This window comes from Maylandia zebra, linkage group LG8, assembly GCF_041146795.1.
Source record: "Maylandia zebra isolate NMK-2024a linkage group LG8, Mzebra_GT3a, whole genome shotgun sequence".
Lineage (NCBI taxonomy): Eukaryota > Metazoa > Chordata > Actinopteri > Cichliformes > Cichlidae > Maylandia > Maylandia zebra.
Window position 1 is genome coordinate 4,884,916 of NC_135174.1, and position 16,858 is coordinate 4,901,773.

Sequence of the window (16,858 nt, forward strand, 5' to 3'; positions counted from 1 at the left end):
CAAAACATTATATGTCAGGTTGTAGTTTACTTGTCTTGTTTAGATGGCCCTCATTAGTGAAAGACACTATTTGTCTCCCTGTGTCTCAGTTAAGCTACCAGCACCACACACACCTTGCTTCCAGCTCTCTCACCAGTCTGACTTGCTCTCAACCTCAAGACACTAGCTGACTTGTTCCCCAGCCAAACATTTGATTCAACAGCACCTAGCCAATAAAAAACACAACTTTCAAGCCACAAATAAACCTCATTTACTGTAACCCCTCACTTTCCCCACTTTTATAACACATTTATTTGTTTTAGCTTTTTCTCTCATCTTTTGTATAAAAAAAACCCCATTCAAATCTGTTTATGGCATTAAAAGGATACTTTTTCCCCACAGTAATGTGTACCTACACTGGTTAACCATAACATTAAAGCTGTATAGTACTTTATAGATTTAATCAATCATAATATATGCAGTATAGAAAGTTGTCTGTACTATTTTTAGTACTTTTTATAACTATCATGAAGCACAGTCCTCTCGTGCTCTTTAAAATCCAGGGTGAGCGCACTGCTAATGTGTATCACTATTTTATCCCAGGCCATGAAGTTATTGGTACCTAAACCAAAGTCACAAAGGAAAAAGTACAAAGTGAGTAAAAATGAGGGAGTAACTTTAAAATGAAACAAGAAAGCAGAACACAAAACTCTCAAATTGGGATATGAACTGTAGCCTGGCTGAGAAACTTGTTTATTACACCGCCACCCTTCCTGCCTCCTTATCGAGACTCTTTAAAACAGGACCATTAGCCCGGTTCTCAATATTGCTGTGCACTGATGCATTGAGGCACCAGTGCCAATGGGCACCTTGTACATATATCTGCAATACTCACCTCTTATAACAAAAGCACCGCTGTTTGACACACTGGGCCACTGGGGTTGCCCTGTAGATGGTATGAATAAAAGTAACACCTAAGTGAATTTTAGGATCCAAGGTTTCTGTCCCTGCAGCTCACAATGAGATGATCAACGTCATCTGTCAGATGATAGAAGTGCTAAAGAATCTGCACTGATAATTACATATTTTGCTAAATGTGTATTTTAATTGTTTAACACTAATGTGTATTGCTGTGATTTGGCTCTATATAAATACAACTGAACTGAATTGAATTGAAGTATCAGTGTTGTGGATGATCTGTGTATATTCTTTTGTGTACATAAAGAGAGAGGAGACTTAAAAATTCTATTTTTTAATTGTTTTTCTAATTAAGTTTGCAGGAGTGCTCTTTTAGGATCACAAGACCCTAAACACACAATGCTTTTTAGCTTAATGTTTCAGCAATACACTGCTTTTAAATACAATGTGCTGTTGAAAATGTTGTCAATTAACCTAAATGGCAAACTAGAAATAAAATATCTAAACAGTTTGCTTTTCTTTCACCACAGAAACTGCAGCATTTCTTGATTTTTAGAACTGCAAATTAACTGGCTCCAAAATTCCTTTGTGGGTTCAGACTTCTTCATTTCTGGGTTAACATATTCAGTATGAGTGGACACCACAGAGTGATTTAAAAAAAGAGTGACAGAGACAAAAAAAAGAGAGAAAGATATTTCCTCCCCATTTCCGTTGTAACATACACCCAATCAATGCCATCGACCCGGCTTCTTGGGGCTCCTTCTCCACATCCATTCAGCCAGAGCACAGACAGCTTTGCACTCTCAAAGACCCTGGCTGATTACCGCTTTGATGTGCGGAGGACTAATGCTAGCACAGGCTAACACTAAAGGTATGCTCTTGCCCTCCCCCCTTAACGGTCTGAAATCAAAAGGTTTGCTACACAAACATAGAAGTAAAAGTTCAGGCTCTGGGTGTGGACGGTTGTTATTGACCGCTCTGCAATTCTCTCCCTCTCTTGCTCTGTTTCTCCTCCTCTTTGTTTATTTCTGTGGCTGGCTCTCACAATGTCAGGGTTAAGTGGCATGGTGCAGCGCAAGCCTCCATTGATGGAGTGTTATTATGTGGTTCCGTGTCTATTTGACCTGAGGCAGATTGCACTTATTTCCCCTGGTCCTGCGTACATCTGTCTCTGACATACAATGCCTTCTATTGAGAGTCTGTATGTGTGTATCTGTATGTAATATAATGACTAGAATTAGGTCATCAGCTTGGGCACCTGAACTCTCATTCGTTTTCAGCAATATTTGCCCAATTCATCCAGATGCTGGTGTCTTGTTTGACACTAATGTGTATTTCCCAGTGGAACATTATGACATGAGGTAAACAGTTTTTGGAAAGAACTAAGATAAATCTAAATGAAAGTGCTACAACTGTAATATCTATCTAAATTGTTAAAGATGAAACCCCCCATCTGGGGACCTGGCTCATGCTTCTCAGACAACTTGTGATTATGTTTGCTTTCATCCTGAGCTTTGCAACTGACTTACACTCATACGGGTCCTTCATTTATTCAGCTGTAATGAAAATACAATTGGATAAACTGCAGCAGATAACCCTGAAGACTGTCAGGGAGTAACCACACCTTTAGTACAAAATTGTCCTCGGCTTGCAGCTTCAAGTCCAGGATGGACTCCCTCACGCCCTTCTCAAAGTCCAGGTCTCTCTTCCTGGGGACGTCCAAGGCAGGGAACAAGTCTCCTATTAGTCCCATGAAAACAGGCATGTCATCGGTCACGATCTTCGGAATGTTGAAGTCTCTGAGAGCTCGCATTAGCACCTGGTCCTCAGCTCTGCCGGGGTCTCCTCGCTTCAGAGAGCCGGCCACCACCAGGACTGACTTGATGGCTCGGAGACCCCAGTCATAGTGGTCCTACAGAAATATACACACCGCTCTTATTAGAACCTTTTTCATCGACAAGCTCATCACCTTTTAAAAAATGTTTTTATGGAGGATAATTAAGCAATTCAATCTTAGAGAAATAACAAGACTAAATATGCAACTCTATTTACTTGATCATTTCTGACTTTGTGTAAAAACCTATACTACCTCAGGTTCAATTTAGAACATATCTAAAGCTGCCACCTGTGTTGGATGACTGTATCTAAAGGCATTTGCATAATGGCAGAAGTATAATATCACACAGTTTTTGACTTCCATCCAGAGGCTCTCCAAATAACATGGGAGAGTAAGGCAACACACACACATACACACACACTCGTTTTCATATCTTTGTGAGGACATCTAATTGACATAATGCTTTCCCTAGCCGCTTATCCTAAGCCTAACCATCAAAAATGAATGCCTAACTCTAACCCTTAGCTTAAAGCTAACCATAACCTAACTGTAACCTTGACACTAAAACCACATTTTGAGCCTCAAAAATGCCTTCAAACTTGTGGGGACCGGGATTTTGGTCCCCATAAGGGCTGTTGGTCCCCACGAGTATAGTAAATTTCCAATTTTTGGTCCCCACAAAGATATTAATAAACGCACACACACACACAAACACACAGAAAAACACACTTAAATATAGAAAGAAACCACCAGGTTCACATCACATCAATATGTGCTGTGATTAACTGTTAACCCCCCTTGTTTTCACAATGAAGGAAAAGATAAAGCCATAGATTTTTTGTCATGGAGCTATCAGATCTGCTGCTGCTTCATATTTTGTTGATCAGCACTTGAAGTGTTTAGTCTTATCATATCAGCTGGGCTGTTGGTACCCAGCAATCTAACAGCTATTCGTGATTCAACAGTAAATTGAAGGTGATCAAATGTTTTGTACAAAGCCCTGTGTCCCAAGTTACTCTGAATAAATGTGATAAAATAAAGTAGAATACAAGTAAAAGATAGTAACTGTGCTGTGATATTGCCTATATTTTAAATGCGTCTATCATAGATTCTGATGATAATACAGTAGGACGATATGAAAACAAAAACAACTGCTGGTATCTGGATGCCTTGGAAATTAATGAAGCTGCCGTGTACAGCATGGATGGATCTGGCAAAAAGCGCTGACGCAAAAATGAGATATGAGTGACACGTCCTTCCACCATCACTCTGGTAAACAAATGAATGAAGGAATACGTGTCAAGTGAATGCAATATGAAAATATTCACACTCCAATGAGCGCAGCAGGAGCTTGTCCAAGGATACTTTGACATGCAGACTGGAGCAGTCAGGGATTCAATCACCAACCTGCCCAACTAAATGACCTGCTTTACCTCCTGAGCCACAGTCCCCAAGAAGTGGAAAGGGAAAAAAAGAAACTAACAGAAACATGAAGAATATCTAAGAGTGAACACAAAGGACAGAGGAACAAAGGAGTCAAGAGGAAATTGAGAAAGCAGTAAATGAAAATACAATCATTTAAAACCACTTTCATGGCCAGTCACAAGCCCATGGAGCAGAACTTCTGTAATATTAAAGCCATAATTATGAGGCACTTGTTAAGCTTTAGAAAGTTGTTTTCTGAATCTGCACTTTTCATTGATTTGCAGTTTCAGCCCTTATATGAATTTAGCTTAGAGAAGCAGTCTGTTCATTATCTTTTCATTTCATTGCCTAAGTTGCTAATGTTGGAAAACCCAGGCAAAGAAAACCTAAAAAGGTAATTTTAAAACATTTCTGAAGAACTAGAGATTCATAAAACAGCCATAAAAAGAAATTAGTGTGCTATGACACTTAAACAGGCCTGTGGTCATGGGAAATTCATCCAGAATTGAGGGCTCATAAAATCACTTACCTAAGCTAAGGAGCACCTGTGTAGCTATTAGTCAGCACTGTGAGTGGTTTTATTGCTTTTTTTAAAAAACGTAAATGATGGCATAACATGTAAAACAGGAGCAGGGTAAAATAGATTAAAGAAAAATGTTGATGAAATAACATCCAATCCCCCTGCAGCTTCTTATTTATATGCATGTGATACTTCACCCGAACGGTTGGTCACAAGGTTAGCTCTTGTATGGAGCCTCTGAGTCATTCCTTTATCAGAAGCCGCAATTATAAAAAGAACTTTGTGTCAGCTGCTCAGTTTATAAATGGCAATGGATCTGGGTTTTACTAACCACATCAGCTGCGTTACATCGAATGAAGCAAGCAATACCTGTTTAGACAGCAGCTCTTTGCACAGCGTATAGAGGGTGATAAACTTCCTAGCAAGGACCCGGGCATTAAGGAAGCCTTCAGCCACCAGCATGATTTCACAGATGAGCTCAAAGTCCGGCACCACCATGGCACAAGGTCTGTGTACAAATGTAAAGAAGGCAGTGACTTTAAGTTGTTTGTTCATACCCATATGGAAAAAAAGAGAAAAAAAAACACTGCAGTTAATTTCCATATGGCTGCCATATGGAGAAATCCTTTGTCACCTGCACTACAGTACATCATGGATGGTTCTTATGTAGCTCTTTTCTACTCTATTTGAGCACTCACCTTGCACAACTCGCTTCATTCACCCATCCATACGAGCACTTTTTTCTGTGCTCTACGTAAGTGCTTCTATCTACCATTCACACACATTCATACTACGATGGATGCATCGGACAGCAACTCGGTGTTAGTATCTTCCCCAAGGATATTTAGCATGCAAACTTGAGCAGACAGGGATCAAACCGCCAACCTTCCGATAAATAGGTGTCCTGGTCTACTACCTGGGCTACAGTCATACAGCCCTGCGGACTAATGAGAAAAAAGCCTTGATTGATTGATTGATTGATTGAAAAGCTGAACTTTATGGAAGGTTTGAGTCCCGTTCACACACTCGAAACCCTGAATTAAAACTATTCTGTTAAGTATTGTCTTCACAGTGATCTGAAAGACAGACTCGTTGCCAGTTATCGCAAATGCCTAATTGCAGTTTTTGCTGCTAAGGGTGGCAAAGCCAGTTAGTTTAAGGGAGGCACACAGGTTGTATACCCTTTTCTCTTAACAAATGAAATCATCATTCAAAAACTGTACTCTGTGTTTACTTGGAACGGGACAAACATTTTTTCACTGCACTATAGGGATATTGTTCATACACTGCAAAAAATAGAACAATGTCAACATACAGGTCTGAATCCATTACAATTATTTAAGAAAAGCGGCACAGCTCTTCTCCAGTAACACGTATGCAAACACAGCTTATCAGTGAATGTCCACTCCAACATTAACCTGAGATATTACAATGTTCAACTTTTTTGTTGTTTTTTACCTTTATGTTATTTAAACAGTTATTTAATATTTAGTCAGCCTAAAAGAAGGATCAGTTATGTGATATTTTAAATTAAACCCGTTTAATGACACAGAATCATCACCTGAATGTACAAAAGTTGCATTTGTCCATACAAACATGTTCTCCTGATAATCCACAGAAAACACAGTTGGCACTTTTCATTAGGCCTACATTATGCTGAAGAAACAGTCCCTACGTATCAGTTTTGGTAATTTGAGTAAATAGACTTAGGGAGTCTGAACCACTTTAGTGGCTCGGGGTCTGGACTCTTTCCAGAATTTTGGTATGACTTGTACTCTTGATGCATGAGTAAACCCAGGATTAAATATTAACAGATGGATTAACCCAGGTGGCGCCAGTGTCCGGCAGCCTCGCCTCTGTCAGTGCGCCCCAGGGTGGCTGTGGCTACAATGTAGCTTGCCATCACCAGTGTGTGAATGTGTGCGTGAATGGGTGGATGACTGGATATGTAAAGCGCTTTGGGGTCCTTAGGGACTAGTAAAGCGCTATATAAACACAGGCCATTTACCATTTTACCATTTAACCCAGCTGAAATAAATGAAAGGATCAAGCTGAATGATCCAAATAAGCGTACACATTATGAAGATCTTTTGGCCTACCTGAACAGAGCTTTGAGATTCTCAGGAAGCTCGGTCCTGCCAGCGTAGCCTGGATTCATTGTGATGAAGATTCCAACAGAGGGACAAAGATTCACTTCCTCTCCCATGAAGTTAAATCTCTGCTTCTTATCGCGGATGGCATCTTGGATGCTTTTGACCTAATTTCAAAGATAATACAAAATGGAATTAACTGTCGCAACTGGATGCCAACACACAAACATTTTTTAGCCCCATTTTTGAGGATTAAAGGGGTATATAGTGTATGTTCCCAAGCAGTAAAAAGGACACACTCTGTCTACCACAATTTAAAAAAAACAAATACAAAAATGTGTTTTTAATCATCATTTAAGTCAAAATCATGTGATACATTGTGACAAATTACATGGTGTTGCTCGGCTTTTTTGGTCACAGTTTAAAAAACGGCATGTTAAAATTATTTTTAAGCTAATGAATAATAATGAAAAAATACAATGAGAATGTTAAACTGCTAATACTCACTTTTACTTAGTACAGCATTGGTTACTGTATACTTTTTGCATCAGTGTCTGCTAGTGCCCGCTTGGGTCAGAGCCATGACATTTGGTAAACTGACAGAGTGTCTGTGTCTGTCTATTGTGGCCAACAGACATTGGACTTGTCCACGGAGGATTTACATGACAATACACCAACTACATACATGCCAAAGCATAACACGGATATATAATCAAGTCATTACATACATCAACTAATGTGTTGAATCAGAAGTGCTAATATGCAATCTTTGCACAGTTATTCCAATTCAATACCGTCAGGTTCCTACATGTTCAAGGCACTAATGAAATTTCGAGGGTGACCAAACTTTCCATAATCCATCCTCTAGGCACCAAAACTGTTTGTACAGAATTTTATAGAAATCCATCCAATAGTTGTCAAAAAGTCTTTGGCCAACTACTCTCCCAACAGTGCTATCCCTGCAGGACTTGGGTCCATGGTGCCATGATTTTTCATTCAACAGTATTTCTCACTTTCATTGGTAGTTTCTTCAGTCACACATCTGGAACTCACCAAATATTCACTCCCTTTGGTTTCTGGTTACCGTGTCGCTATAAATCTCTTGCGGTGTGGACATGTCTTTACAGTCATTTTAACATTCTATTTTGGAACACTGAAAATCAACTTTTGATGAATGGATACAGTTATAGCATTTGTAACAAACCTAACAGCTGGTAAGCTGGATGAAAATTCAGCATGTCTGCCTTAGAGATGGCATGATACCACTTTTTTATGTCCGATACCGATATCATAAATTTGGATATCGGCCGATACCAATATGAATCCGATATAGTGTTTTTTAATCAATAAAACTGTTTTTTTAATATCTTGCTGCATTTTGTATAAGTTCATACTCAAGTTTAAATAAACAACAACACTAAAGCTATTCTGTTATACCTGTATGTAAAAAATATACTGCACCCAAAATATTTCATAGTTCAGCAAAACTGATCAATCTAATAAACTTAAACCTACTCCATCCTCCCTATTCTGGTATTTTAAAGAGTACTTAGCAGAAAAATTAAGCAACCTAACTAATAGGGTTGCAAACTCCCAGAAAAAAAAATAGGGAACTACCCCCCACCCTCCACCTCATGATGCTTAATTGACGTAGTCAACTTTAATTTGATGCAGCGTGAAAAAAAATGCACAGAAATAAATTATTTTTCAAGAATAATTAAATAGATTCAACATCTTTCTTCTACAGAATTGCAGACTGCACAGATGGTATCTTCCCAAAGGAAAAAGAACTAGCTTACTAGGGTATATTAGACTTAACAGTTACTATATACAGTAATGGACTTCTATATATTTTACATAAGATTAAAACTTTGGGTGTAAGATTCAGATAATTATTTATAAAAAGCTAGACATTTTAAATGAGAATAAGAAAGAAAAGTATGTCTTTGAGCTTTATTTCTCTCCGATATCCGATCCAGTAATTTACGTCAGTATCAGACCGATACCGATACGTAATATCGGATCGGTCCATCTCTAGTCTGCCTTGAGAAATATACAGGCTCGCTCATCCAATATGGCGGCCTCACTGACACACCTTTGTAATAAAAATTCCAACCAATGTGGCATCTACATGCGGGTAATAGCTATGATTGCCACCGGCTCCCTACCAAACCACGCCAAGCCGAAACTATCTGAAACACAGTTGATATCAAGTGCAACTCTCATTAACATATTATTAATATCACCAAGCACACAGCAGAGTCGATTTGCAACAGCCTGTCAAATTGTTATGCAGCATGCAACTTTTTTTGCAAAGGGACGCAATTTCATCAATAGTATGAGCATGTTATCAGCCAGGGTTCACTGGATGGATGAACTACCAAAGCCCTGCTTGTCTACATTATGAGGGAATGAGATATCAGAAATGAACTTTCTGTGAGTGTGTATACGTGCATGCATGTGTGTGTCTCGGCCTAAAACTCTGAATCCCAGCCTGTAAGAAGCTTTATGAATTTAACATGCGAGCGGTAGAACAGCGAGTCGACAGCTGGAAAGAGGAGGAACATCTCTTCATGGATGAGTACTCGGCTACAGATCACTCAGTCATACTAACGCAACGGGGAGAGGCAGGAGGGGGGAATGCAAAAACAAACAGGGAAGCTGCATCAGACAAAAAAAAAAGAAGAAATAAAAGTTTTTAGGACAACATCAGAGGAGCTTGTGTTTTATATGAAATGGCAGCAGCTCACCACTGCTATCCTACAGGGATAGGAAGGGAAGTAAAACACAAAAATCACATTTAAAAGAAGCTCAAGAAAAGAGGTATGATCCAGAGAGGTCCAGCTCCATTCTTTTTTCCTCTCTGGAGCTAGTGGCTTCAATAAAACAAAATAAAACACATTCAGTGTTTGATGTAACCGAGGCAGAACCCCACCAAGCCATCTCCATGTTATAACAACTGCAGGCCTTTGGTTGGTTTCAGCTTTATTTAATGTAGAACTGGTCCAGGCCCAGGCCTCAGCCACGTTTGTCACTGTGCAATGCCATGCGCACCTAATCCATCTGTAAGAAGATGGATTAGGTGCATGTGGTATGGTGGGAGATGGCTCTGTGTTGGCTCCTCTCAGGAAGGCTGAGCGCTGGAGTGGGCTGCCAGCTCTCACAGCAGGAGTTTGACGCTCCTCCATTCTCTGGGTCTACTTCTCCACGTAGGAGCCACCGTGATTTATTATTCATTACACCACGCAACACCAATTCATTCTTCTGGCACTTTAAAATTCTCTAAGTACTGTAGACTTCTATGGCTTATGAAGGAAGACTGCTTGACTTTCATTTCTGCTACAGGGAGAAGGGCAGAGGAGTGACTGCTAAGTCTAGGGGTGAATAATGATCCTTTGAGGAGCTCTATCTCCATTATCATCATGATCGCAATCAGCATCCTTATCAACTGTGTACATTTTGCTTTGACAGTAGTGTACATGCATGAAGATAGAGTCAGGACCAACGGTAGGCAGGATTGGAGTACAGCACAGGGACTTGTGAAACCACAGAGAGAGGATCTCTTTGATCGTGGATAACAGAATGGAAGATAGCTGAAAAGCTAGAATCAGCTGAAACACGCAGAGTATGGCTGATTTCTCAAAAGAGTGCTGTTCTCAGAGGGTTAGCTACTGTAGGTCACACAGAGTATACGATGCTCGGTGTAGAGTCTTTTTTTTTCTCCACGTGTCATTTTGCATGAAGTGAAGAGAGAAAAGGAGCATAACTATAAAGAATGATCAGTTCAGGTCATTCACAGAGCTCCATGTAGTAAAAAAAGAGCACTATCCCAGCTTCTTCTGGGGAAATAATTAACCCTACTGTGAAGCACAAACGTTAATTCACCAATCAATTTTAGGCCACTTGAGATCAGTAAGACCAACTGAAAACCAGGTTTGGCCACTATGTGACCACTTTACCCAAGGGCTTCTTTCAAGAAAATGTTGTTATACCCAGTGGATGCTGCAACTGTGGGGGTGGGGTGATTCAATACAATTTAATGGTGCACTCGATTCATGCACTCGAGTCATGTAGCGCAACCCACTTCCTTTACACTAATTAGTGATTGTGCAGTGGCACAGAGAGAACAGAGGAGCTTTGTATGTGCAGCTCTGGAAATACAAAGCGAGAAGCAGCAAGGACTTTATATGTTTTCCAATTCTGGGAAAATACCAAATCAAAGTAGACCTTTTTGATATATGAATGATAGCTTACCTTTATTAGTGGACATAAGTGGATGGGCATCAGCAAAACAGGTAAAACAGTACTACTAATTTAAATTTCCCTAGTTTTTTATAGTCCATTTTTTAACTGCCTTATAGTTTTTCAGGCTGCATATGTGTAAATAGCAGTTCCACCATTTTTAGGCCTGGTGGATCACTGAGGTTGTAATATACTGCCCAAAATTATGGGTACACTACGTGCACAGCTGTCAGGTTCCCCACATACATTTATGAAGTACTGTTTGTTTTTCAAACCAATTAATCAGACAAGTAAACATACAGTAAACATAAAGATGTTAATCTTTATGTTAACATAAAGATTAACATCTTTATCCTCTGTTTTGTAAAAGATGGAAAGCAGTCCAACGACCTACCAGTTCCTATTAGTGAACACTTTGAATTGTGCTGTAATGGGTCGTTGTTTACCAACCAATCACAACATATTTGTCAGCATACTTAGTGTTTATATTTGCTTCTGGTATGCTTGTATGTATTTCCTTGAGTCTTGAGTTCTTATTTCCAGTTTGTATCCAAGTTTAGCTCTAACCTCAGTGTTTCTTTTTCTATCCTCTTCTGTCAGTTCCCTCATATTAAGTTCATTCATGTGCTTCCCACGCCTCGCTTCCTGTTGATTTTGGGAGTTATTTATCTCTAGTGTCTTGCACTTAGTATTATTTACCCTCCTGACTTGTCTTTGATCACTATCAGCTGAGTCTCATTACCCATCTTGTGTAGAGGTAGTCCCGTGTGTTCACTTTAGTCCTCGTCACGGTGTCTGTTATCTCACCTCGGGTTCTTTCAGCCAGTTGTTTTGTATTTTAGTTTCCATTAACTTCCACTGCTCATCACTGCTTGGACTTTGCTTTTGCTGAAATAAAGGTTAGTTTTTTGAAACTTCTGCCTCCCTGAGAGCCTGCATTTGGGTGGGTATCATGTGATTTATAACTGAATTATAGGAAAACTGAAAATTATGTAAAAAAAAATCATTAGAAGGTTAAAAAATATTATGGTGTTTTTAATTTATGGATGACAAAAGGCCAGGTTGAAGGTTCTGACTGACTTGTAGGGGGTCAGTTGTATCAGGAAAAACTGTAAGATGATTTTTCTACATTTTGTTGGCAAATAAAGAATATTTTGCTATCTGTTCTCTGAGTGTTTCATGTCAGTCCATCTGAGTTGCAAAGATTGCTACTAATGTTGCTTGCAAAGTTAAGCTGGGGAGGCAGTTTTCCCTCTTCAACTCTCAAATCAGATCACAGAAGGCTCCAATTATAAAGAAGCTCTGGGGTGCAAAGGTGGCAGCCTTGGTACATTAGTGTTATAGCTGAAAAGATTATACTTGGAATTGGTTATGAAGAGGCCGTTTCCTCGAACAGCAGTGTTTTCAAGGGCTTTTCACTAGAGCTTGATTGAGTTGGACCACAAATAAAATGCACACACGGTGCTCTCAATCAACTCCACCTGCAAATACCTGAGGGGGAGGGGGAGGGAATCGTACCTGTACAGCCACCACAGAAAGCACCTCCACAGATATCCTGTTAAACTCGTCAAAGCAGCCCCAAGCTCCTGTCTGAGCCAGGCCTTTGTAGATGTTCCCACAGGACTGTGGACACAAAGAGACAAATATTCAGACACATTGGGGCAGGAAGCCAGTCAGATTCAGATCCAGTCTGACTGGTAAGACGTGGAAAGGGAGACGCATATGTATCAGCAATTACACAGAAGATATATGAAAAAACAGTTTTGTCATAGCTACTACAGAGACATGCAAGTTTGTGAATAATAACACAAACAAAGCGTCACACTAGTAAAAACAGGGGCTGATGGCAACAAAAAGAAGGCTAAAATATTGCCTGCACACATTACAGCTACCCTTAACACTGGCTCGAGAGCAGGTGAACAGCCCCCCTGAGACCAAGATGAAGCAGGCCGTTGACTCCAATTACAAGCAGAAAGAGCGAAGCCTCCTTGACGTGGACTGGAGCTGACCGGAGGATTGATTTAACTTGTGTATGTGCGTAACTCAATATGACTAACAATGCAGGGCTCTGCGAAATGTTGAAGCGCACATGTGTATTAGCACATCTATCTGTACACAAGAGCTTTGGAGTTTATAGGTGTGCCGGACACCTCTATAATATAATGATTCCCCTGTCTAGTGGAAGCAGGAGCAAGCTGGATTGTAAGATTGCGTTTATGTCTCCGTTGACCCCTCAATATGCAGAAAATATGAGTGAAATATAAAAGCATAATAAAGGCAGGCGGAGGCTGAATACAGAGAAGGGTTTTTGACAAGGTTTGGTAAAGCAATAACAATGGGGGTTTACTTAATCAGCTATTCTTTCAAGGGGAAAGCAAACAGAAGATGAAAAGAACAAAGATGAAAAGAGAAGGGCATAAAGGTAGGTTGACAACTTTAATGACAAATGCATACCATATCGCTGACAAAGGCAAAGATGAAAAGAAACACACATGCTGCGAACGCACATTGGCTCTGTGCGTGGGCTCAAACACAGAAGCTTGTGCTCATGCACGCTTGCTCACCTTGTAGTCCATCTGCTCGGAGCAGTTAAACACGTACACCATGATTCCCAGGGCCCGTCCCAAGTCTTTGGTAGTCTCAGTCTTCCCCGTGCCTGCAGGCCCAGCTGGAGCTCCACTCATTGTCAGGTGGAGGGACTGAGTCAGTGTGATGTAGCATCTAAACATAGTGGAGATATTTCTAGTTGCATTACTACAGTCCACGCACATCCATATAAGTCGGTTCTCTGGTTGAGCACAAAGACAGGAAACTTAAACATGAAATCACAGTTTCGGGAGTAAAACGTCTCTACAGAAGGCTCTTGCTTCTGTGCAAGTTTAAACCCAGAACACTCTCTATATTTTTATGTGTCAAAATAATGAATGCTGAGGAACTGAAATTTCACAGTTGCTAATTCTGGCCAAAACTCTGTGAAAACACATGCAGGAGCCCAAGGTTTTTAGCATGGGTATGTCAGTGTGCATGAACATGCTTTTCAGTAAACAGTAAACTGAACAAATGTGTTTGCCACTGTTTGCTTTAGGGCGACTGTATAGGTGCTACCAGCTACCAGCACTACTTCTGCTGTAAATACTGATATAAGAAAACAAAAACATACTATTCTGTGTGGGAACCTGCATGTTGCTGCCTGTGTGTCTGAGGACCATAATAAGGATTTGAATAAAGACATTGTCTTCAAAGCCTGAAAACCAAAATTTGGACTGAGTGCATGATTTACAGGTGGCTTAATGAGACACTGAAGTCCTCCGTGTCAAATCAAAATACAAAGTGGCATCAGTGATCAGCATGACATTACACCAATTCACTTAAGAACAATGCTCCTGTCCCTCACACAGCCGAACCAGCACGCAGCGAAAGAGCTGAATGCAGAGGACTTTCTTCCCCGGTCACTGCAACAATACAATCCTGTTAAATCATCCACACTCTCTTATAATAAATGCACAATAGGAGAAAAAAGCTTGGGTTTCTGCCACCGCATTACAAGAACTGCACGCAGCTATTAACATGACAAAAAACAACCCTGCGTTGTCCTATAACCAGCACTGACAATGTCTTGGTGTTGTCTCAGCTGTCACTGTACATAATTTTATTATATGATAATATAATCTGTTCCTGTGCTTTGATTATGACACAGGCTGATTAGTGACACCATTGATTGCTTCTGCTCCACAACCTGTCAGGACTAGCAAGCAGTCTGCCCAGCTAGTGTCAATAAAAAGCAGAAGCACTGTGAATGTGAACTGACAATCAGGACTCCATTGATCACAGCAGTGAACACGCTGGTTTGCCTTAAATATCAACACAGCAGTTGTTTTAATAAGCTGCTGGTTAATAGATGATGTATGGAAGGGGAAAATATCGGGAAGCGTAACGAGAGATAGAAGTCAGAGAAGACAAATGATGCCATCTGTATACAGTGTATCAGAGCCAATCAGCTTCATGACTCTTCGCTAAAATACGGCCAGAAATCTCACACTAAGTCATCAAGGAGGCTGGATAAGGATGGTCTGCACTGAATAACTAAAGCAAGATAGGAAAGAGTGAAACTAAACAGGGTTGCGATAAGGTGACTTATTTTATTACAGTGTCTTTAAGAAGAACAGCTATATATCAGCCTACCTGTCTGACTCATTCTCCCTCCACTCCTGTGTGTGTGTGTGTGTGTGTGTGTGTGTGTGTGTGTGTGTGTGTGTGTGTGTGTGTGTGTGTGTGTGTGTGTGTGTGTGTGCGTACGTGCGTGCGTGCGTGCGTGCGTGCGTGTGTGTGTGTATGGGGTGGGGGTTGACATTTTGCATAATGGTGCAGCTTTGGAGTATTGAGTGAGTGCAAACATTACACTGATAACATACACGCTGTTATAGATTAGAGTCACTTCCTTTAGCCTAATTATCCTGCTGCAGAAAGTGAGCACAACAGATTGAAAATAGCCACCTTGTGGTACATAATCACACAGAGGTCATGTGAACGAATTCACATACTGCTTAAGAATTCACATTTCTTCTAGACAATATTAATGTTTAAAATCTTAAGTGACAAAGGCTTTGATAAACGCAGCAATGTCAGTAATTAAGAAATTCTGTTTGCCTGCTTTCATGTAAACCGATGCTGTAGAGCCTTGTCACAGAAAGCATTCTGATTTGTCATGAGAGGGTAATTAATAAATTAATAGTGTCTTTTAAATGGACTTGTAAATCGCAGCATTGAAAGATTGCTTAAAAACTTTCAAAATTAACTAAGGCTATCAACAGTATATGAAAAAATATCTGGTATGACCTTATGTCAAAATATTATTTGAAATCAAGAATTATTGTTCCTACATGCTAGGAAAAGCTACAAGCTACAGCTACTACTGGCTGCCTGAAGAGTTCGCAGAGGTCTTACAGACAAATGGATGGAGTGATCCCACTTCCATACATTTTACCTCATGGACCACCCGTCTCATTGTGACATTTTTTTTGTTTAAATTTTTATTATTCTGCAAAGTTGCGGGTTACTCTGACCAGAACCCTTCAGCAGGTAGAGGTTCATGTGGTGCTAAGTCAAGCCTGACGATAGCCAGTATAAATAAATGATTCTGTAGTAAACTCTGAGATGTATTTTTCTTTTTTGCCATAATTACAGAAAAATATATTTCCATCTTTCACCATCCATCCATCCATTTTCTTCTGCTTATCCAGGACCGGGTCGCAGGGGCAGCAGTCCAGGCAGAAAAGCCCAGACCTCCCTCTCTCCAGCCACCTCCTCCAGCTTGTCCGGGGGAACACCAAGGCGTTCCCAGGCCAGCCGAGAGATATAATCTCTCCAGTGTGTCCTGGGTCTGCCCCGGGGCCTCCTCCCTCACTTTTAAAGGAAATCTAAATACTGTTTAGACATCTTTTCAGTATTGCTCCAGTTCTCAGGGTGCATTGGTTTCTTGTGTGTCCAAGGACTGATTTTCATAGCTTGCACTGCACTACAACAGTGCTGCTGATTTAGTCTAAATCATATTTATAGGTTTTTTTGTATTGCCTTGTCATCCTCTTGCATCGTATCTCACAGCTTTGTTCCATCTCTAACAAAGTTCTTCTGAATTGCAAAATTGATGTCATATAATATAAACTTGCTGAACTTTGATAAAGATAATGGTTTCATACTTTAGATAAACTAACCATTTAAGATATGTTAGTATACACAGAAATCTGCATGTAGTGTTAAGATAAAAACGTGGATTTTACTCTATGCTACTGTGGTGCCTGTGGATGTCAGGTTGTGTTTTTCTCTTGTTGACTCTGATGTGAAGAATTG

General features: G+C 40.2%; 1 protein-coding gene across 1 annotated transcript in view; it reads right to left on the bottom strand.

The window, feature by feature from the left end:
• The window catches only part of dnah9 (dynein, axonemal, heavy chain 9), a 180,592-nt gene that overhangs the window by 120,506 nt on the left and 43,228 nt on the right, over window positions 1-16,858 (bottom strand). The window contains exons 33-37 of the mRNA XM_004569683.3: window positions 13,576-13,732; window positions 12,530-12,634; window positions 6,779-6,936; window positions 5,049-5,187; window positions 2,522-2,809 (exon numbers count right to left, since the gene is read on the bottom strand). Coding sequence (XP_004569740.2) covers window positions 2,522-2,809; window positions 5,049-5,187; window positions 6,779-6,936; window positions 12,530-12,634; window positions 13,576-13,732 — 847 coding nt within the window. The remainder of the gene's footprint in view (window positions 1-2,521; window positions 2,810-5,048; window positions 5,188-6,778; window positions 6,937-12,529; window positions 12,635-13,575; window positions 13,733-16,858) is intronic.